Source organism: Tachypleus tridentatus, chromosome 9, assembly GCF_004210375.1.
Source record: "Tachypleus tridentatus isolate NWPU-2018 chromosome 9, ASM421037v1, whole genome shotgun sequence".
NCBI classification, from domain to species: domain Eukaryota; kingdom Metazoa; phylum Arthropoda; class Merostomata; order Xiphosura; family Limulidae; genus Tachypleus; species Tachypleus tridentatus.
The window spans coordinates 165,199,271-165,223,520 of NC_134833.1; the positions used below are offsets into that span (position 1 = coordinate 165,199,271).

At 39.1% G+C, this 24,250-nt stretch overlaps 1 protein-coding gene across 1 annotated transcript in view; it reads right to left on the bottom strand.

Annotated features, from left to right (window-relative positions):
- The window catches only part of LOC143227567 (uncharacterized), a 33,010-nt gene that overhangs the window by 2,603 nt on the left and 6,157 nt on the right, over positions 1 to 24,250 (bottom strand). Inside the window, exons 2-3 of the mRNA XM_076458996.1 lie at positions 9,413 to 9,539; positions 60 to 185 (exon numbers count right to left, since the gene is read on the bottom strand). Coding sequence (XP_076315111.1) covers positions 60 to 185; positions 9,413 to 9,539 — 253 coding nt within the window. The remainder of the gene's footprint in view (positions 1 to 59; positions 186 to 9,412; positions 9,540 to 24,250) is intronic.

Sequence of the window (24,250 nt, forward strand, 5' to 3'; positions counted from 1 at the left end):
TTCAAAGCTTTTGGTACCACACCAAATTCTCTTAGTATTGGTATTTGTGATTTTTATACTTTCTGACTGGTTGAATTTCCTTCTGACATAACAGGAGAATCTTCCTGAAAGGTTAATGTACGGGTCTTGTGTTCACAATCCAACTCTGTTTGTGCTAATGCAGAACATTTGTCAACTTCTGTCTCCTTTAAAGATAAAATAAATTTTCTAACTTAAAAAATAATCAATATTTAGTTTCAATAACTCAGAATACTTCTTGTATTTTGATGCATACTCGAGAAATAATGAATTATAACAAATTTCAGGTTTTTAGTAATTCTTCATTCACCACATTTGCACAATATACTTTCTGTAACAACATTTTTCAATTTTCCATATAAAATATATACTTTTGGTTTTAGTAACTTCTACATTGTGTATGATATACTCTGAAGTGCGAGTTGATGTTGTTAACTATAACAGAGATTTATTGTGATTTTAATTAACTATAAAATATTTGTGAAGTTATGTTAATCATAACAAATCATATGTTAATGATTTGGTTTAAAGTAAAATATCCATAAAACATTTCATCATTTATACAGTACTGACATTTAACAGGTTAAAACATAGCATAGAAAGTGAATAATATATATATACATGTAAACGACATTATATCTATCATATCAAGTACTGACTACGCCTTTCTACAAATACCAGGACTCCTCATAGCAGCTGGAACAAAAGTGTTGCGACAAAACCAAAAACAATTGTTATGGTGTGAAATAGATTAAGATACTTTCTTCTGAATGAATGAATTTTGTTTTCTAAAGAGGTATTTCACCAGTTGTTGAAGACATCTACCTTCAGGGGTAAGAGAGGAAGAACATGTTTTCTAATCTAATCTAAATACTATCAAACTTTAGAAAGCTATAGCACTCAGTTGATCTGTCATCTAGCGATTTAAGTTGTTTTAAATTTCAATTTTGTTTGCAATTGGTTGATTTTGTTCAATATCTTTGCCTTTTGTAGCCACTTATGTTGATGTTGTTTCCAAATATTATTGAATACCTACGAAAAATAGAGACGAAGAAGAAACCTTATCTATAATAGATTCCACTAGTGGTACTTACTGTAGTTAAAAACATTTAGAAAAGTACAATTGTATTGGTAAAACCCTATGAGGGTATTGGTCTTATTTAGATTTTGACACAAAAGTTAACTCTATAATTGAAGTGATAATATATTTATAGGTATCAAATTCTTTGCAGTTGTTTCTGTGCCGACCTCTTTAGAGAATATTTCGTGCAGCAAGTAGTAAAATAGAAAGGCTTACTATCTATAATATTTCAAAACAGATATTTCTAGACTTCAGGGAGTAGACAGAATTCATGGTTCATATAAATGTGTTAGATGTTGAGTCTCACGAGAAAAAACGTAAGTGAGGTTAAAAGTCCTAAGTTATTAATACAGAGTTTGATATAACTTATACAAACAAACAAAAATCGTGACAGGGGTTAGGCTTAAGAAATGAGAGAACTCCTTCCAACGGGAGTAGTCAGGAATTGCTGTTTGTCTTCAACCCCGCTTCATGGATTTATTTGGTCGACGTGGGTGAAGTACGATGATTGATGTGAGAAAGTCTTTGAATCCAGTTTCTGTTGGAGCTGGGGAGATACCCGGAGAGGAAGCGAAAGAAACCAAGGATCTGGAGAAGCAGCGAGTTCCTGAAATTTACTTATGATATCTTGCTTCGCTGATTGAATGAACATGAGATTATGTTTAAGATACTGTAATTTGGAATAGAGTTTCAGGTAATTAAAATCGTGGATGGTTTATGGGCCTTTTTCAGGGAGGCGGGACAGAAGTCCTATGTGCGTAATTTAGCTGTGGGTGGGAACCGAAGTGCCCAGATAAAACTCACTTTCACAATCAGAGTGCCACATGAAATACCCTGACCGTGTCCGAATGTTGCTGGTATGAAAAGAAAGGTTAGTGAAACATAACATTAATTGTAAATATCGATAGGAATATCCTAGTATAAAAACAAGTTTATAATTTAATATAAACAGGTAAGTCCAAATGTAAATTTGAATGGTTTCTTCATCGAGGAAACGGGTGTCGTGGTCGGCTATCAAATCGTATTTGGGTATTCGCCAGGGCGAAATGGGGCAACTAAGTAGCTGGGTAAGTGATGGCTGGGACTCTGTTTGCTCGTGAGATGATCATGGGTATCGGTGATGGACGTTATCTTGTTCTGCTGCTGTCTCGAGATCCGTGTTCTCATTTTCTATATGGGTTTAAGTCTGCTCGCAGGTAGTTGGTAGGTTTTCAGTTGAGGTCGACGTGCGAGTATTCGAGATTCGTGTGGTTTGGGTTCGGGTTGAGGTTAAATATGGCATAGGGTTTGATGGAGTTGGGTAAATTTATGGCACTTCTTGATGGTTGGTTGGGCTGTTTTCAGCGACAGTCTGGGTAAAGTTGTCTGTCAGCTGTAAGATAGATAAGGAGGCAATTTTGGTAGTTGAGGTTGTAAGCAGTGAGGGGGTTGTCGGATTAGATACACGTTGTTCGCTTGTAGTTGTGGTCTTCGGCGGGAAGGGTCGGCTCTGTAGTGAAAAAATTAAGAAAACAGCCTGTGTACTTTTGTAACATTTTTGGAAATACAGATATTTTATCTCAATTTCAAGAATACTGAGAGATTATAGGCATATAACTAAAGAATTAAAACTGAAGAAAAGACTTTTTAAGATCTTCCGTAAATGTAATTTTACAAAAATGCATATTCTAACTGGGGAAAAAGTTATAGACGCCGCCGTCGGGGGTAGCCATACTGAGTGCCTTCAGCATTTTGGCAGCGGCCTACTGGACCAGGGAGACTTTCCCTTGTGGGACCAGCGTATGAATCAACCTCCGGTCGGCCCCTTACGAAATGTCCAATGACGTCGTCAAGGACGTGTTGTCGACGTATGGGACTGTCCTAAAATAGAACATAAAGCGCACCAGTTGCACCCTACTGTGTGTACCGGGAACCGACGTGTCTGCATGGACATGACGATGCCGGTCCCGATTTTTATTGTTGTGAACGGGTTACGGGTGATGTGCAATTACCCGGCTATGCGTCGACTGTGTTGCCGCTGTAACCAAGAGGGCCACCTGTTGGCCAGTGCCAGACCCCGTGGTGCTGTATATATCTGGCGTATTGACATCTTGATGACGCATGTACTATCACGGGTAGTATTTGTTGTGTTGGCCACGCGCCCTCGCGTATGCCTCGGTGGCTTACACCGACGATTTCACGGCCCAAAAATCTTGGGTGAAGAAGTCGGGGGTGGCAGTTCGCCCTCCAGGTTGTTTGCGGCGGCAGCGGGTGGTGTCCCCGATGGGGCGTCCGTCACGGCACCTACTGTGTCTGGGGAGAGAGAGCCTCGGTCTTCTGAGGGGGGCCATGTCTCGCCCGCCCAGGAAGTGGAGGCTGCGTCCTCTGAGGTGGATGGTGGTGCTTCGGGTGCAGTTCAGGTGAGGGGTCTCTGAGGTGTCTTCGACCCATCTTTCGGCCCCTGGCTTGGATGGGGCCCCTGTAGGTGTTCTAGAAGGTCCGAGTGCCCCCGGAGCGTCCCCTATCGCCGTGGGGGCTCAGAACTCCCTGTCGGGTGGTGTGGGGGTTGGAGACTGTTTGGGCACCAGCTATTCCGCCACGCCTGTCAGTGTTGGGAGGGTCCCAGTGTGGAGGGTCCTGTTCCACCTGTTTATGTGGGGATGGGTTCCTCTGTGGAGGGTCCTGCCCCCTGTTCAGGATGGATTAGTGGGGGTGGTCGGGGACTACGTGTAGCCTCAGGCTTCCCCTGCTGGTGATGCTATGGCTGGGAGTTCTGAGGGACCCTGGCACTGGCTCTGGAGATGATGGTTGTTCCGGCACTCTTCCACGAGGCGCAGACCCCGACGATGGACGAGCTGCCGTCACTCAGCTCGTTTATGAGTATCTTGGACTTCCCCATTCTTCCTTGCCTTTCTAGCTCGAGTGAGGATAGTGGGGAGATGCGGGAGCTTTGCATCCTGGATGTTCCCGGTGGTCGGATGTCGGCGGCAGCTGCTGCGAGGAGGGGTGGGGTCGTGTAGCCTAGAGAGGCCGCATGGACCCCTGCATCCGTCAACTTTGTCAAAGCAGCAGCGTCACTGAATTCTCCCCTCTCGCTGAACATCCGGGAAATGCGTAGCGTTGCTATTCAATTCTACGCATTGTTCCTCTTGAACCGCTTTGTGGTTGACGTTATCTTTCTTCAGGAGACCCATTTTGTCTCTCGGAGGGACCATTTTTCATTGACTTCTCACTACCCTGTGTGTGCTTTCTGGTCGCTTGGCGCGAAACGTTCCCGTGCGGTGGGGATCCTCTTCCACCCGCGTTTTACTGGGACCATCCTCGCGTCGCATAGCGACGGGCTGATGGGCGGGTGGTGATCGTTGATGTTGTCACTAGGGGGCGTAATATTCGGCTTGCCAGTGTCTATGCACCTGACCGGCCTGGAAAGCAGGAAGTCTTCTTCTCGTGGTTGGACAGGTTCATGGTTACACAGGCCGATATCGTCCTTGGCGGCGACTTCAATTATGTTTTGGATCCTCACCTCGACAAGATTGGGGGTGATCCTCTTGCTAGTGATCGGTGTACGCTGTCTATGCATGCGATGATATCAGATTTCGCCTTTTTCGATGTCTGGCGTGCACTGCATGGGTCTGCTTTTGTGGCTACCTGGACTTGTCAGGGCATTTCTTGTCGCCTTGACATGTTTTATGTGACACCTGGTCTACGGCAGAGACTCGGCGGGGATGCTGTTCATCGGGTTGTGGATGTCTTGTGTTATGTGTCTGACTATCGGGCGTTTCTGGCCACATTTCAAGAATATGTCCCCGTTTTTCGGGGCCCCGGTGTGTGGAGGCTCAATGTCTCCCTCCTTGCCGAGGATCGGGTTGGAGACGCTTTGCTTGCCCTTCTTCGGGGGCTCTGTTCTGTCAAGTCTGTCAATGGGTATTGGTGGGCGGGTCTCAAGGTTGCCTGTGCCTCCTTTCTGAGGCAAGCTGGCATGCGGTTTTTGCGGGCCCGTCGCCTGGACTTATGGGGCAAGCAGGACATCTTGGTTGCCTTGCTACATGGCGGACCGACAGATCTCCTTGAGGCGGACTACCAGTGCATGGATTCCGGGACGTTTTACCATCTCTGGCGGCCGGACGTCTCGCCCCTTTGTACTTTGGTGGTGGATCGGGTGGAGATCGACTTTTGAGCTGCCCTGCCTCCACTATCGCTTCTTGTGTTTTTGTATATATTAATGTTGTGTATATTTACTGTTTTCTTTTTGTTCACATTAATCTTTGAATATATTTTTTTGTTTTTTCCATTTGTTAATATTATTGTTTGTATATTGTTTTATTGTTTGTATATTGTTTTATCCATTTATTCATATTTACGTTTGTATATATTCATGTTTTTACGCTTGTTTATATTTCTTATCTTGCCTTTTTGTCCTGTTTTCTTTGTTGTTAATAAATTCAAAATGAGAGCAAAAGAGCTGTCTGAAGCCTTCAGAAAGAAAATTGTAGCAGCTTATGAGTCTGATAAGGGATTTTAAAATATCTCAAAAGATTTTGAAATCAGCCATTTCACTGTCCGGAAAATAGTCAACAAGTTGACGGCTTTCTAAACTACTGCCAACGTGCCCAGGTCTGGACGTCCAAGCAAGTTCACCCCGAGAGCAGACCGCAATATTCTAAAAGAGGTCTCCAAACAACCTAACATGTCATTACGGGACCTACAGCAGGCTCTGGCGACTGTCGATGTGAAAGTGCATGCCTCTACAATCAGAAAGATACTGCACAAGTTTAATTTGCATGGGAGGTGTGCAAGGAGGAAACCTTTGCTCTCTAAGAGAAACATCAAAGCCAGACTAACGTTTGCCAGAGAGAATGTAGACAAAGACGAGGACTTCTGTAATAATGTTCTTTGGACAGATAAGTCCAAAATTGATTGAGCAGAGGACATGTTTTGCGTAAACCAAATACAGCATTCCAGGAAAAGAACCTCATACCAACTGTAAAGCATAGAGGTGGAAGTGTCATGGTTTGGGGCTGCTTTGCTGCAGCAGGGCCTGGACAGCTCACAATCATAGAATCCACCATGAATTCTACTGTGTATCAGAGGGTGCTTCAGGATCATGTGAAACCATCTGTACGAAAATTAAAGCTCAGGCGGAACTGGACTCTGCAACACGACAATGATCCAAAACATACCAGTAAATCCATCAAAGACTGGCTTAAAACAAAGAAATGGAGAGTCCTGAAATAGCCGAGTCAACGTCCAGATCTTAATCCCATTGAGATGGTATGGTGTGACTAGAAACGGGCTGTACATGCCAAAAACCCTCAAACATCTCACAGCTGAAAGAATTCTGCATTGAGGAGTGGGGCAAACTTTCTTCTGACCAATGTCAGAGACTGGTAGATGGCTACAAGAAGCATCTCACTGCCGTTATTTCAGCCAAAGGGGGTAACACTAGCTATTAGGGGGCAGAGTGTTCTAACTTTTTCCTCAGTTAGAATATGCATTTTTGTAGAATTAAATTTACAGAAGATTTTGAAAAGTCTTTTCTTTAATTTTAATTGTTTAGCTATATTCCTATAATCTCTCAGTATTGTTAAAATTGAGATTAAATATCTACCTATCCAAAAATGTTACACAAATACACAGTCTTTCATAGGGTGTCCTAACTTTTTCACATGGCTGTAAATAGTTGAACATCCCTGAGGAAGACAAAAAAAAGGCTGGTTTGGCTTTTCGTGGTAAAACATTGAACATTAATGTTGGCATTCCACGGTTAACACAGAAAGGTGAAGTCGTCCAGGGTGGAAGGCTGGAGAAAAACGTCGCAGAATTCTTGCTCTCTTTTGCTCAATTGGCTGATTTGGTTTGCAATAGTCGATGAAAGCGAAATTTTGTCGATGGGTGTAGTCAGGCGGTAATCCATCAAGGATTACCGGGAGATGTGTCAGTTTAGTGCAGTAGAATTTAAGATGGCAATATCTTGGCACCTAATAACTCGCTCGTCTTAACAGCTCGGCTACAAGACCAAAAATACTTTGTACATTACATAATTGTGCCCGGCATGGCCGAGCGCGTCAGGCGTGCAACTCGTAATCCGAGGGTCGCGGATTCGCATGCCAGTCGCGCTAAACATGCTCGCCCTTTGAGCTGTGGGTGCGTTATAATGTGACGGTCAATCCCACTATTCGTTGGTAAAAGAGTAGCCCAAGAGTTGGCGGTGGATGGTGATGACTAGCTGCCTTCCCTCTAGTCTTTCACTGGTAAATCAGGGACGGCTGATGTTTTTCCTCCTGGTTGTGAGTTGTGCAGTAGGCTAACAATTTACTCACTTAAAAACCAGCCTGTTAATGAATACGTAAGCGATTGCGGCCCTATGTCCCTTCATGGAATCGAGAGGCTTAATGTAAATGTAATGTAATTACATAATTGCTTTAAAATATGCATGAATATTTCCTGTGCTCCAACATATGATACTCAGCACTATGGTAAGCTCCACACCTTTTTCCTCTTTTCACTTAGGACATGTACTTGAGTAAGTTGTATCAATATGTAAAATTTACACGCAGTGATTTCATGTTACAGATGTTAGAGTCAGTATTCATAGTGTTGTTTTGTTATAAGGAAATTAAAACAGACTTATTTCAAGCTGTGTTTGTAACTCGTTGATGATGAGAATATACAGAACAGACGATACAGTAATATATATGTACAAGTATTATGAAATAAGCGGGAGACAGCTGATAGACGTAGACAATAACAGAAGAGAAGAATGTTAGGCCAAGGAAACGTTCGGTGTGATGGTCACTACGGTAGAAGTGCTAGGCCTAACGCTTAAGAGTAAGACTAACAGTAGTAAAGGAGATAAAAATAATAAATTATTAGGTCAAAGCGTGATTAGAAAGTAACTGAATCAGCCTGAATACACTTTGACAAAAGGAACAGAGGATATTTTAAATAAAGAAGACCAAACGATTACAGGAAAAGTAGTATACGACTGAGGTAACTCACGTCAAAATTGTAAGTAAAATATAACAGAATATTAGTACGATAGAAATAGTGAAAAGTAGTTCAACTTGTCAATTGAAGTTTTAATGTAATTGAGTATGTCTAAGTGCACTTTTGTTAACTAGAAGAATATAGTTTAAGATATCCGTATAATCACTATAGTGTAAATAATTTGTTGTAAATATGTTAAACTATTTTCGGATATATAAGTTAGAAAACTAGTGGAGCGCATGCTGTTCATTTATCGCTAAGAAATCACATAAACTAATGCACAAGAATACTATGCCCAACAACAACACACTATATATTTACACTGAAAGAATACGAGTGAAAGCCTTTAACTGCCAGTTGGCGAACATAACATTAACATCTGATATACAAGCAAACCTGTCACATGCAACGAATACGTAACAGGAAGTTTTGTAATTTTGCATCGCTTGGAATTTGAAACATCTGAATTAGACATAGAATGGAGGGTGATGAAAGGTTGGGAATGGAGAGATATACAGAGTTTGATTTGATATTACTGACACCTTGCTCCTTCTACCAAGAAGATTCATTGATTATTCTCGTGATAAAGTTTAAGGTGTTGTAGGTCCAAGATCTCAGTGAGAATTTACCCCTATGGAAAGTCCTGACAACTTAAAGGTTATATAATTTTCAGACTTAGATGTTACAATAAATAGCGCCCATAACCAGTAAAGTATTTTAACAATTATAAATTATTATTATGAATTATAAAATTCATGCTCTTACAGATTAATAAAGGTGACATTTTACTCAAACATTTGTCTCACAAAATGGTTGATATGAAAGACAAAAATGTTCAATTAGAATCACTTGTGTGAGCTGCAGTGGTAGAGTATTTAATGTAGGGTCTTACAGAATTTACAAAGTTACAAGTTTATGATATGGTATCCAATGACCCCACCATAAGATTATGACAAGGAATAATGGTATCAGGCAGAGGATAAACTCAATAAAGGTTCTTCATCACACATGATCATTACTGACCAGCTAAAGGACTAATCTACTTTAAGAACTTATCGAAGTTTGTGGCATTTCAAGTGGCCATAAACTGGCATGTTTATCGTTTTTATTTTCATGAAAACATATTGGTATATACATTGAAATTCCATAGGAAGTAACCTGAACAAGAAGAATATCCCCTGTGAAATCCACGAATATCATGAAGAAGAATAGATATCATGGTAGAATTTCTCTTTGAAACAATATTATAATATCCTACGTTGAAAACAAAGGTACTAGTTCCTCTTTAAATTTACATTATCTCGTATATTAGCATTATAAATGCAATATTTGGACAAATCCACTTACCTCGGGCATATCTGGAGGAGGTTCCTGGTACAGTAGTAATCCAATAAGTAAAATACCACCTTGTACCGCTCCCATGATTATAAATAAGAAAGGGACACGATCCAAAATCCCAGAATCGGAGAAATAACTAAAAACAACAAATAGAAAGTTAAAAACCATTCTAGTTAATTTGGTAGTAGCACCAAATAGAACTCTCTACAGTTACTCAAATTGGTGATCTTCTAATAACAGGTATTATAATCTACTACGTTAGCTGTTACTTCACTAATATTATTTGTTATTCATTATGCTTAATTAAACATGGATTTTGAAAGTAACCGCAAATGAGACACTATGATGTAACTCAAGAGAAGAACGAGGAAAACTGAGAAAGTTTTAGCAACGTTATGCAACAATATAAGAAGCAACATTATGCAACAATATAACAACCACCAGTTAGTGAAATACTCATGGTATGATCTTCACACAGTTTTGTAAATAAACCTACGAAGCGCAATGCTTTGCCAACCACATATGTTAGCTTACAGATGAGCTTTTAGGGGTACAAAATAAAGGGTACCTGATGTAGATAGCTCACGAGCTTAAAGTGAAGATAAAAACATACGGTTTGTTGATGTGCAAGATGTTGGCGTTGTGAATGTATCCATGGTTCGTCTTAATCCTGATTATTGCTGAATTTATTACTTTGTCAGTGGTTAGCTTTATTATACTCATTCCTTCTTTTATTAATGCAATCGTGTTATGCTTTAGTAATGTACCCAAGCATTATGTATGGATACATCATTATGTATTGATGCATAAATAGTTATAACTGGTTTGATTAAAGTACCCATGGCTGACGATTATCTGTTATGAGCTTTGTTAATGTTTCTATGATTCGCTTTATTAATGATGGCGTAATTGTTTATTAATATACCAAAGGATTGAGCCAAAAGTGGCTTAGTTGTATGTCTGAAAAACTTATAACGCTAAAATCCAGGGTTCGATACTTGTGCTGGGCAAAACACAGATGGCCCATTCTTTAGTTTTATGCTGAACAACTAAAGTACCAATATTCGACTTCATAGAATATAGGATTTCTCGTTATTAACCTATCTCTTAGGTTATTAGGGTTCATAAAATATGTGTGTAAGTTATTCATTACAACTGGAGTGAAGGCCATCCCCGAAGACACTATTCCTGCCATGAGACCCTTATTGTTGGAGAACGACTAAAATCGATAAAAGTTTGAGTATTAATTCTTAATATCGACAAACAACATTTTTAAACTCAAGAAGGCAAAGTTCTTACTTAAAAAAAACTTTAGATTCAAGTTTCCTTTTCTTGGTATATAAACACTTTTTTAATCTTTCGTGTTATTACCATTTCCAGTTACTACAAAACAGCATAAACTAAAGATACAACCATTTTAAAAAGAAGTTAAGAAATACTATTCACTAAATTCAACATTACAATAATATTTAATAGAACAATTCTTAAACGTATAATAATTTTCCCTCTTCAATTTTCTTAGAGCTACTTTCAACTACAGGTTTAAAAAGTTACTACAATAGTTTTACTTCTTACAAACCTTACTTTCTTATTTTTCATCCTCTACATGATTGAGTACGTAACATTAAAACGATTTTGGAGCTTCACCATGTCGTTACAGTCCATGTCACCACGTCTGGTCATGTTCTCTGTCTTATGACAGTGTCTGAGCAATAGCCCTACTGTAGATTCCAAAGTACGCTACTCCTCTCTGCATGCCTCCTCTAACCTATCTTGAGAACAAGAGCAATGGCGCCTTTCAATAGTCTGACTAGCAACTTGACCGGTTTGTCTTAGAACAGGATAGCATGAATAATTGTTTCATTCTGTAAAAACTTGTACTATGCGATTATTCATCTAATGTCATGTATTTTAACTTGTTGTAAAAAGACACACTTATGGTTGCATGGCCGTGTCGCAGCTTTCCATGGGCCTTTTATTTATTATATTTTCAAGTTCCCAATCTATACACATATTTATGATTTAGATGTAAGAATAGTTTGCTCTTGACGCTTGGCATTATGCATGGTGATGTTAGGCTTGTGTGTGGCTGCTGGACCATGGAAATCCATTTCGTGAAACGAAGAGTTCTTGTGCTGATGTTGCTTCCAGAGGCAGTTTGGAACTCGGTAGTGAGTGTTGTAACTGCGGACAGACGATGTTAACGCGCTTAACCACTCGTCGGTCCCGTTCAGTGAGCTTGTGTGGCCTACCGCTTCGTGGCTAAGCTGTTGTTGCTCCTAGACATTTTCACTTCACAATAACAGCACTTAAAGTTTACCGGAGCAGCTCTAGCAGGGCAGAAATTTGACGAATTGACTTGTTCGAAAGGTGGTATCCCATGACAGTACCACGTTAAAAGTCACTGTGCTCTTCAATACGATCCATTCTACTGCAAATGTTTGTCTGTAGAGATTGCATGGCTGTATGGTTGATTTTATGCACCTGTTAGTAATGAATGTGACTGAAACCACTAATTAGAAGGGTTGTACACATACTTTTGGTCATGCAGTGTACAATAGTGAAATTAACATATAAACTATAAAGTTCTTCTAAGAATAATTTGATAATTATGTGGAGGTTATAACAGTTTATCATGTAAAATTTGAAATTCTCTAATGCATAAAATATTTTAATATTAAAATGGTAATTACTTTGATATTTAATGGTATACATTTGAAAAAAGTAGAGCGATAATAACATTGGTTATGAAATTGTAAAAATTAATACTGTAATATGATATTCTACGTGCCTTGGGGTGTTTACAAATAAAGTACAGAATCTTTTAAAGATACGAATATATTGTTAAAAGTCAGAGAATGTTACTGTCATGGGTACTTTCATGGCTACATATGGGTTTTGAAAGCACGATACCCAAATGCTTGTAATAGATTTTGAAGACATCTAATACTGAACATTTGGTTGCCTGTAGCCACAATTGTCCAGTCTAATAACACTAACGGAATGAACACAGTACAAACCAAACACCAAGATTTTCACAGGTCACCATGAAAATATGTAGCATAGTTTGTAGGTTCCACATATGGCAAAGTGAACCTCATCATGCATACAAACATTTATATCGCCACGCATGTTTCAAGAGCCATTCAGGTTGAAAATCCGATTTACATAAGCAATAAATGCTCAACATATTGATTAAAATCTTCAAAATAGACAAAAAATATTCGCTTTTGAGCATGAAACGTCTTTTCAAGTAAAAGACTTCGGTAAATATTATGTTGTTGTTTTTTATTATTTGATACATTTGTATCCTACCACAACTATTTTCAGTATACTTTAAAACACAGTATTTTTATTTGCACAAATAAATATACAGAGGGACTACTTTGGTCGGTGTAGTGTTTATTATTTTTATAAATGGATTGTTCGTTTTTAAACGAAAGCCACATTGGGTTATCTGCTGTGTCTGATACATGGGATAATCTATATAAATTCATGTCGTCACCATTGTCCCACGAGAAGGGGGAGCATATATTTTGTTTGTTTGTTTTCAAGCAAACACATAATGGGCTACTTACCGTGTCCAACGTAAGTAATTCAGCTTCAGACATTAGTTTTATAAGCCCATAGTCTTACTGCTGTCCCATTGTGAACCATTAAATTGTAGAATAGAGTCGTGTGAATATTATATATTGTTGGAGGCATGGCGTATCAGAAGAGAAAACATTATGAGTTATGTCTAGTACAGAAATAACACGTATGTTGATGGTGGTCAATTAGCATGGCGTAGATAGTACTTATCACTAAGTAGTGAGAATATGATATATACCAGTGGATTAAGAACGTTAATTATGGTTGTTTCTTTCATCTCAGGCCTGGCATGGCCTAGCGCGTTAAGGCGTGCGCTTCGTTATCTGAGGGTCGCGGGTTCGCGCCCGAGTCGCGCCAAACATGCTCGCCCTCCCAGCCGTAGGGGCGTTATAATCTGCGGTAAATCCTACTATTTGTTGGTAAAAGAGTAGCCCAAGAGTTGGCGGTGGGTGGTGATGAACTAGCTGCCTTCCCTCTAGTCTTACACTGCTAAATTAGGGACGGCTAGCATAGATAGCCCTCGAGTAGCTTTGTGCGAAATTCCAAAGAAACAAACAAATCTTTCATCTCAAGATAAGAAAATACAGAAAGTTCGGGTGATGCGTTTAATGTCAAAATGGGTCAGGATACTAATTATTACTGATACAGTTTTCTAATAATTATAGGTATATGTTTAAAGTATTTCAGGTTTAGTTTTGTCATTAATGCAGCTACAGTTTTCTAATTATTGTAGAAGGTTTATTACAGCTTTTTAGGTTCCTTACCTTTATCAATGACAATATTTCTCAGCTATAATTCAAGATCTTACTGCGCATGATTCTACACGCCCCATACCGACCTACCACAATACAATTTAAGTCTAGTGTTATATCAATAACTCTTTCATACTGACATCAGTTAAACTTTAAAATAGTGAAATGTGGCGAGTTCCAAATCGACCTCGGTCTTACTATGGGAACCATCTATTCAACACTTGATAACTAACATTTAATTATGAAATAAGTACAGAATGTCGCCAGAAAACATCTCACATGAATTCGTAATGAACTGCATCCAGGTTCTCACTCTTAAAAATAATATGTATTATACAGATCCATTTGCAAATAGAACAGCAGCAGAGCAAGAGAATATTTCGCTGCTGACGTTGCAGAAAAAAAAGAACAGTGTAAAACATGATTGAAAACATGGACATCGTGCACAACAACAAGGATGCCAGGACAAAACTTAAAAACTAAATACTGAACAAGAAAGCATAACACCACTACGGTGTAACAGCAGACCAAATAGTGCACTATCTCTTGAATAATAAAGAATGGAGAACAAATATCAAAATGCAAGAAATAGGACAACGTTTTTAAATTAACGATAGAATAATTGTTTAGAAATCCCTTAAAATACGAAAAACTGTAACGCCATATTCCTAACAAGTGCAGTCTCGTCTGATGCTATTGTATAAAAATGTATGTGAAGCAGTAGCTGCTATAAAACCCATGTAAGTTGGAGATTAACTTCTTTCTTCTGTGAAACAAGAAGTTAAACAGTGGAATATTGACACAAAGTTGGAGTTGGAAGTGAATATCTAATTCATTCTCACCTACAAAGAAAACACCAGAAAGACCAGAAAGAATAACTTTAGAATAACAGTCATCAGTAGAAGATTTTATGAGTTTACATAATTATAATTATACACTCATAACTGATTCACGATCATTAATGGTTGGTATTAATGAAAACAGGATAACATGATTTGTTAATTACGTTGATCAAAACTAATCTTCTGCCACTACTTTCCATGTGAATGAGTGTCGCACTGTCTTATAAGATTACTTACTTTATGTATTTAAAATACAGATTATTTTAGAACAATTCACGGGATTATGAAATGTGTAAGTTTCTATGGTTTTTTTTTCAAAGCAAGACCGAGAGAACTACCTATCTGTGCAATGTCCACCAAGAGAATTGAACCCAGAATCCTAATATGACAGAAATGATTTTAGAAAAGAAACATAGGTAATATTAAATTACATCCATAACTTGGTTAGTGTATATATAAATAATTATTTTAGAATTATTAAAATAAATTTACAACACATCAATAATGCTAATTATTTTAACTTTATCAATTTGATTTGCATTATTTTATCTAAGTGTAATTACACTCAGTTTTGGTGTGTATGTCCAACATTAAATTCACATTCCTGCCTCTCCTGAAAATAACTGTACCAATCAGGATGCTAAACCGATGTCCAATCCGTTCAGCTAGCCAAACTCCACAGAAGAAGAATGAAGTTAAACAGTCGGATATATAAATGATCCAGGCTGTCTGTTCGTATCTCGTGTTATTGTTAACTCTTTTTCTGAGGTATGATGTCAAGTAAGGAGTGATGTTTCCAAACAGAAATGTTGTACCAAGACGAAGATAAATCAGAAAACATCCAAAAACTGCTATAAATGGGCGAACTTTCATATCTAAAAAATTATCGAGAAAACGGTTGACGCCAAAGTTTAACTGATTTGGTATTAATAAATTATATAATTACTTTACTGGTGAAACACTGTATTACACGAAGGTACCAAAATTATCACATTACAAGAATAAAAATAAACTTTTATTCTGCAGTCTCTTTAGATATGCAAGAGTTGAACGTGTGGGTCACGTGAACAGTTTCACACGTGATATCTGTGTTTGTTGATTCACTCTTCTGAGGATAAACTGCCATCTGTTTGCTAAAGAAGAGACATGACTGTAGCATGTTTATTTCAAAACGTCAACACTTTCGGTACATATCACACAAGTAGCTTTCTGGTTTCCAAAAGGAAGTACTTTTCTCCCCATTCTTCACGACACTTGGAAGCCACTTTTCTTCTTTTAAAAGCAGTCATAACGGTGGGTGAAAAACAGGATCTGAAAATGAAAAACAAAGAACGCTGTGAGAAAAGTATTCTACTGGTCCAAGAACGCACAAACAAAATATATTGAAACGTACGTTTGCCACGACACTAACCTAAGAACGAGTTACGAAAAGCGCATAATTCAACTACGAAGAGAAATGAGCTTGTTGAAGCAGTAATCCTAGGCCGCTGAATTTACAAGACAAGTCAATAGGACAAGGGTCAAGTCTGTACTTGTTTTTGAAATCCTAATGTTTTCATAGATACGTGGCTCGATTTGAATAAACGGGCAGCAATGACGAAGGAAGAATTTTCCTATTGGTTAAATTGCGCGTGACAGCCTTGTTTCTTTTTATCATAACGTCTTGTGTTTGCCAGCTTAAAGTGGCCATCAGTGTGATTTATTTTGTAATGACAGTCGTACATTTGATGAAATGTCCCTTTTTATTTCCAATCGGCTAGCTGTTGGCGGGCCGTACAAAATAACCTCAAGGGCCGTAGTTTGGTGATTCCTGGCCTAGAGTGATGTAGAATGTGAAATGTATGGATCTGTGCTTAGCAATGGTGCTTATTGTGAAAGTAGAATGATTTTACGTTAGTTGTAGTGTTGTTCAACGTTATGTGTAACGTAGACTTACAATGTACAATGAGTTAGGTTTCTAAGTCAAATTTTCTCTTTAAAAGAAAGGTACAAGTAGCACTGAAACTAAACGCACGTAATTTATAGGTTTTAAGAATAAGGAATGTATGTTATTTCCCATAAAATTTCGCAAAACCACATAAGAGAATTTAAAGTTGGTAAAACGCCTTTATTTTAGGTGTATTATGTGAGTTCAATACCGAATCTAGTAGTTATGAAACTTTGAGTTCAGAGAATCTGTGATTTAACAGTGTTTTAATGATGGCTTTTAAGATATGAGATACGTTGTAATTGATCGAAAAATAAATTTGCTTAGTTATTTTAACTATACATTTACTGCTGTTAAGTTGTAATTTATTTGAAAATTAATGTGTAAGTACATTTAATAGGCTAGAAGTAGCGATGTTTAATAATTGAACATATTTTAAAATACAGTAAAGATGAAACACGATACATATTTATTTTATTCGATACAAACTCTCATAACTTACCAATAAATAAAATACTCCCAAACAAACAAACAAAATGTTCCGAACCATCCGAAGTGCGGAATAACTTTTTCAAACACTACAGGCCAGAAGCTAATAGATATACCATGCATGAAGACACAGGATAACTATGCATCTAGATGTATATCAAAAAAATGTTTATCATTAATCTGATGTACTAGCTACAAGAAAATACGCTGTCGCTAATTGGCGAGAAGGTTGAGAGAAAAATTACATTTTTGAGAAGTTTAAGTATCAGCTAAAGAATGTATATATAGTCACTCAGCAGTTAGATGATTATTAAATAAAATATCACTGGGCTGAAGTTATACATAGAAGGAAATGTACAGTCGCTTAGAAGTTAGATGTTTGAGTAAAGATAAATATATAGATTAAAATATCAAACAGAAATCATATCGACATTCAGCAGTTAAGTGTCTATGAAAAATGCTAAACTATCATGGTTTCAGAGTTACTACGTAGGTGAAATAAAGAATGTTTATTTTAAACAACAAACAGAAAATTAAACATGGTGTATGAATACTTCATATATTTAATGTTCTCCTTTTATTTTTTTATTCATAAAGTTTGTTTGTTTGTTTGGAAATTTCGCACAAAGCTACTCTAGGGCTATCTGTGATAGCCGTCCCTAATTTAGCAGTTTAAGACTAGAGGGAAGGCAGCTAGTCATCACCACCCACCGCCAACTCTTGGGCTACTCTTTACCAACGAATAGTGGGATTGACCGTCACCTTATACACCCCCACGGCTGGGAGGGCGAGCATGTTTAGAGCGACGCAGGCGCGAACCCGCGACCCTCGGATTACGCCTTACGCGCTCGGCCATGCCGGGCCTTTATTCATAAAGAAATGACGATATTGGTGCTCGTTGCTTCAACGATAATTTCGACGATACTAAAGAATACATAAACATCTTGCAGATTGTCAGTCAGGTGAAGATACACATATCATTTTAGTTACTTACTGCTATAAAGTAGATCATTCCATAAATCATAGTTGTGTGTTTTTTGCCAAACACTTCAACAGCAGCGGCAGGAATACATACAAACTCCATAGGAAACGTAGCATATAGGGCACAAATCCATATTATGAACATCACTTGCCCACCGTGAGATGTCGCCACCAGCGTAAAGAGCAACATTGTTTTCAGTCCCATAAAAATCACGCTTGTTGGCTCCATATTAACTAAGTACATATAAAACAGTTTTTTGTAAAGCATAAGTTCAAATTAAATTGAATTATTTCAAGACTAGAAAAGAAATAGAAAATATACAATGACTAAAATTAGATTTAATTTGAAAACATTCCGAAATTGTAGTTGATCACTGTGTATTGTATTACAAATTAAAAACATTTTTATCTTAAAAGTTAAACTGGCCTGGCATGGCCAAGCGCGTTAGGCGTGCGACTCGTAATCCGAGGATCGCGGGTTCGCGCCCGCGTCGCGCTAAACATGCTCGCCCTCCCAGCCGTGGGGGCGTATAATGTGACGGTCAATCACATTATTCGTTGGTAAAGAGTAGCCCAAGAGTTGGCGGTGGGTGGTGATGACTAGCTGCCTTCCATCTAGTCTTACACTGCTAAATTAGGGACGGCTAGCACAGATAGCCCTCGAGTAGCTTTGTGCGAAATTCCAAAACAAACAAACTTAAAAGTTAAAATCGAATGACATTGTTTCGTATGAAAGTGACATAATTATAAACGTTTGTTTCTAGTTCTAAATATGGTAAAATATGTTAATTACCTGAATAACTTAAAGATAAAAATTAAGCAACAAATTTCAAGACAGCTTTATAAACACATCTGCTCCAATTATCTCTTCTCTTATAAATTTAGCTTGTTTTGAAATTTGCGAAAATTCTATTCGAGAGCTATTTCTCCCGGCTTTCTCCAATTTAGCAGTGATAAACTACAAAAAGGCAACGAATGAAGAAATTAAATATTACATTATAACGACTCCAGAGTTGAAAAATAGAGGAAATCACGTTTCGAATCGTGTATATTAGATTGTGTAGCAAGCGCTTTAACCATTGATTTGCTGTTTTTATGTTCGCAAAGGTGTTTACTTTTCACAACTAAATGTAAAATTTTATTTCTGTATTATTTTGTACTGTGTTAAGCTTCAAGATAACTTACATTTGTATTTTATGTTTCTGAACTTCACTTTTAAAACTTGTGAGACAGAATTGTTTCATATTTTAAAGCTTGTAAGATAGTACTGTTTCACATTTTAAATAACAGCACATAATCCTAGCAAATTAATACTGATCTACTTCATTTTTCAAATAAAGATGACGGACGGATTGTCCCACTTTCTAGAAATAATGGTTCGTAAATATATGGAAAATTGTTATGTGTTTGGCACTGGCAATGAAGGATTCGTAAGCATACTATATTTTAAAAATCAAATGGTAAATTCTTTCAATTTCTTATAATTTTAAATTAATTTAGAAACTAAATCAAAATATTTTCACTGAAACAATAAGATAAAGAAAAACATATAACATACCTAATAAAAATTACAGATAAACGTTGCTGAATAAAGTGATCCAATACACGTTATTAATAAAATATAAAATTCTCTCATTTTCAAAGCTACTTTTGATACCACACCAAATTCTCTTAGTATTGGTATTTGTGATTTTTGTACTTTCTCATTGGTTGAATTTATTTTTGACATAACAGGAGGATCTTCCTGAAAGGTTAATGTACGGGTCTTGTGTTCACAATCCAACTCTCTTTTTGCTAATGCAGAACATTTGTCAACTTCTGTCTCCTTTAAAGATAAAATAAATTTTCTAACTTCAAAAATATTCAATATTTAGTTTCAATAACTCAGAATACTTCTTGTATTTTGATGCATACTCGAGAAATACTGAATTCTAATAAATTTCAGGTTTTTAGTAATTCTTCATTCACCACATTTGCACAATATACTTTCTGTAACAACATTTTTCAATTTCCTATATAAAATTCTTACTTTTGATTACAGTAACTTCTACATTGTGTATGATATACTCTCAAGTGCGAGTTGATGTTGTTAACTATAACACTGATTTATTGTGATTTTAATTAACTATAAAATATATGTAAAGTTTAATATGTTAATGATTTGGTTTATACTAAAAGAGCCATGACATTTCATCATTTATCAGTACTGACATTTAACAGGTTAAAACATATCATAGAAAGTAAAGAATATATATCTATGTAAACGACATTATATCTATCATATCAAGTACTGACTACGCCTCGCTACAAATACCAGGACTCATCAGAGCAGCTGGAACAAACGTGTTGCGATAAAACCAAAAACAATTGTTATGCTGTGAAATAGATTAAGATACTTGGTAGTTACTGTAGTTAAAAACATTTAGAAAAGTACAATTGTATTGGTAAAACCCGATGAGGGTTTTATTTAGATCTTGACACAAAAGTTAACTCTATAATTTAAGTAATTATATATTTATAGGTATCAAATTCTTTGCAGTTGTTTCTGTGCCGACCGCTTTAAAGAATATTTCCTGCAGCAAGTAGTGAAAGAGAAAGGCTTACTATCTATAATATTTCAAAACAGATATTTCTAGACTTCAGGGAGTAGACAAAATTCATGGTTCATATAAATGTGTTAGATGTTGAGTCTCACAAAAAAAAAAAAAAAGTGAGGTTAAAAGTCCTAAGTTGTTAATATAGAGTTTGATATAACTTATACAAACAAACAAAAATCGTGACAGGGGTTAGGCTTAAGAAATGAGAGACCTCCTTCCAACTGGAGTAGTCAAGAATTGCTGTTTCTCTTCAACCCCGCTTCGTGGATTTATTTGGTCGACGTGGGTGAAGTACGATGATTGATGTGAAAAGTCTTTGAATCCAGTTTCTGTTGGAGCTGGGGAGATACCCGGAAAGGAAGCGAAAGAAACCAAGGATCTGGAGAAGCATAAAGTTCCTGAAATTTACTTATGATATCTTGCTTCGTTGATTGAATTAACATGAGATTATGTGTAAGATACTGTAATTTGGAATGGAGTTTTAGGTAATTAAAATCGTGGATTGATTATTGGCCCTTTTCAGGGAGGCGGGACAGAAGTCCTATGTCCGTAATTTAGCTGTAGGTGGGAACCGAAGTGCCCAGATAAAACTCACTTTCACAATCAGAGTGCCACATGAAATACCCTGACCGTGTACGAATGTTGCTGGTATGAAAAGAAAGGTTAGTGAAACATAACATTAATTGTAAATATCGATAGGAATATCCTAGTATAAAAACAAGTTTATAATTTAATATAAACAGGTAAGTCCAAATGTAAATTTGAATGGTTTCTTCATCGAGGAAACGGGTGTCGTGGTCGGCTATCAAATCGTGTTTGGATATTCGCCAGGGCGAAATGGGGCAACTAAGTAGCTGGGTAAGTGATGGCTGGGACTCTGTTTGCTCGTGAGATGATCATGGGTATCGGTGATGGACGTTATCTTGTTCTACTGCTGTCTCGAGATCCGTGTTCTCATTTTCTATATGGGTTTAAGTCTGCTCGCAAGTAGTTGGTAGGTTTTCAGTTGAGGTCGACGTGCGAGTATTCGAGATTCGTGTGGTTTGGGTTCGGGTTGAGGTTAAATATGGCATAGGGTTTGATGGAGTCTGGGTAAATTTATGGCACTTCTTGATGGTTGGTTGGGCTGTTGTCAGCGACAGTCTGGGTAAAGTTGTCTGTCAGCTGTAAGATAGATAAGGAGGTATTTTTGGTAGTTGAGGTTGTAAGCAGTGAGGGGGTTGTCGGATTAGATACACGTTGTTCGCTTGTAGTTGTGGTATTCGGCGGAAAGGGTCGGCTCTGTAGTGAAAAAAATTAAGAAAACATCCGTGAGTCAAGTAAGATAGCCTAGTTTCCTTGCACCATAAAACAGCAAAACAAATCGAGTCAAGAAATATTCTGTTACTTGGTTAGAATAAGTTACCACCTTCTCGAAGTGGGTGGGTAACCCTGTGATGTGGGTGTGATGAAGTGGCTGCTTCCAGTGAATGTTGAACATCGTCTTGGGAGACACAGTCATGTGAAAAGTTAGGACACCCTATGAAAGCCTGTGTACTTTTGTAACATTTTTGGAAATACAGATATTTTATCTCAATTTCAAGAATACTGAGAGATTATAGGCATATAACTAAACAATTAAAACTGAAGAAAAGACTTTTTAAGATCTTCCGTAAATGTAATTCTATAAAAATGCATATTCTAACTGAGGAAAAAGTTATAGACGCCGCCGTCGGGGGTAGCCATACTGAGTGCCTTCAGCATTTTGGCAGCGGCCTACTGGACCAGGGAGACTTTCCCTTGTGGGACCAGCGTATGAATCAACCTCCGGTCGGCCCCTTACGAAATGTCCAATGACGTCGTCAAGGACGTGTTGTCGACGTATGGGACTGTCCTAAAATAGATCATGAGGCGCACCAGTTGCACCCTACTGTGTGTACCGGGAACCGGCGTGTCTGCATGGACATGACGACGCCGGTCCCGATTTTGATTGTTGTGAACGGGTTACGGGTGATGTGCAATTACTCGGGTATGCGTCGACTGTGTCGCCGCTGTAACCAAGAGGGCCACCTGTTGGCCGAGTGCCAGACCTCGTGGTGCTGGATATGTCTGGCGTATTGACATATTGATGACGCATGTACTATCACGAGTAGTATTTGTTGTGTTGACCACGCGCCCTCGCGTATGCCACGGTAGCTTACACCGACGATTTCACGGCCCAAAAATCTTGGGTGAAGAAGTCCGCGGTTGCAGTTCGCCCTCCAGCGTTGATTGCGGCGGCCGCGGGTGGTGTCCCCGATGGGGCGTCCTTCACGGCACCTACTGTGTCTGGGGAGAGAGAGCCTCGGTCTTCTGAGGGGGGCCATGTCTCGCCTGCCCAGGAAGTGGAGGCTGCGTCCTCTGAGGTGGATGGTGGTGCTTCGGGTGCTGTTCAGGTGAGGGGTCTCTGAGGAGTCTTCGGCCCATCTTTCGCCCCTGGCTTGGATGGGGCCCCTGTAGGTGTTCTAGAAGGTCCGAGTGACCCCGGAGCGTCCCCTATCGCCGTGGGGGCTCAGAACTCCCTGTCGGGTGGTGTGGAGGTTGGAGACTGTTTGGGCACCAGCTATCCCGCCACCCCTATCAGTGTTGGGAGGGTCCTGTTTCACCTGTTTATGTGGGGGTGGGTTCCTCTGTGGAGGGTCTTGCCCCCTGTTCAGGATGGGTTAGTGGGGGTGGTCGGGGACTACGTGTAGCCTCAGGCTTCCCCTGCTGGTGATGCTATGGCTGGGAGTTCTGAGGGACCCTCGGCACTGGCTCTGCGGATGATGGTTGTTCCGGCACTCTTCCCCGAGGCGCAGACCCTGACGATGGACGTGCTGCCGTCACTCAGCTCGTTTATGAGTATCTTGGACCTCCTCATTCTTCCTTGCCTTTCTGGCTTGAGTGAGGACAGTGGGGAGGTGCTAGAGCCTTGCATCCTGGATGCTCCCGGTGGTCGGATGTCGGCGCCGCTGCTGCGAGGAGGGGTGCATCCGTCAACTTTGTCAAAGCAGCAGCGTCACTGAGTTCTCCTCTCTCGCTGAACATCCGGGGGATGCGTAAAGTTGCTATCCAATTCTACGCATTCTTCCTCTTCAACCGCTTTGTGGTTGACGTTATCTTTCTTCAGGAGACCCATTTTGTCTCTCGGAGGGACCATTTTTCATTGATTTCTCACTACCCTGTGTGTGCTTTCTGGTCGTGTGTCGCGACACGTTCGCGTGCGGTGGGGATCATCTTCCACCCGCGTTTTACTGGGACCATCCTCGCGTCGCATAGCGACGGGCTGATGGGCGGGTGGTGATCGTTGATGTTGTCACTAGGGGGCGTAAGATTCGGCTTGTCAGTGTCTAAGCACCTGTCCGGCCTGGAAAGCAGGAAGTCTTCTTCTCGTGGTTGGACAGGTTCATGGTTACACAGACCGATATCGTCCTTGGTGGCGACTTCAATTGTGTTTTGGATCCTCACCTCGACAAGATTGGGGGTGATCCTCTTGCGAGTGATCGGTGTTCTCAGTCTATGCATGCGATGATACCGGATTTCGCCTTTATCGATGTCTGGCGTGCACTGTATGGGTCTGCTTTTGTGGCTACCTGGACTTGTCAGGGCATTTCTTGTCGCCTTGACATGTTTTATGTGACACCTGGTCTACGGTAGAGACTCGGTGGGGC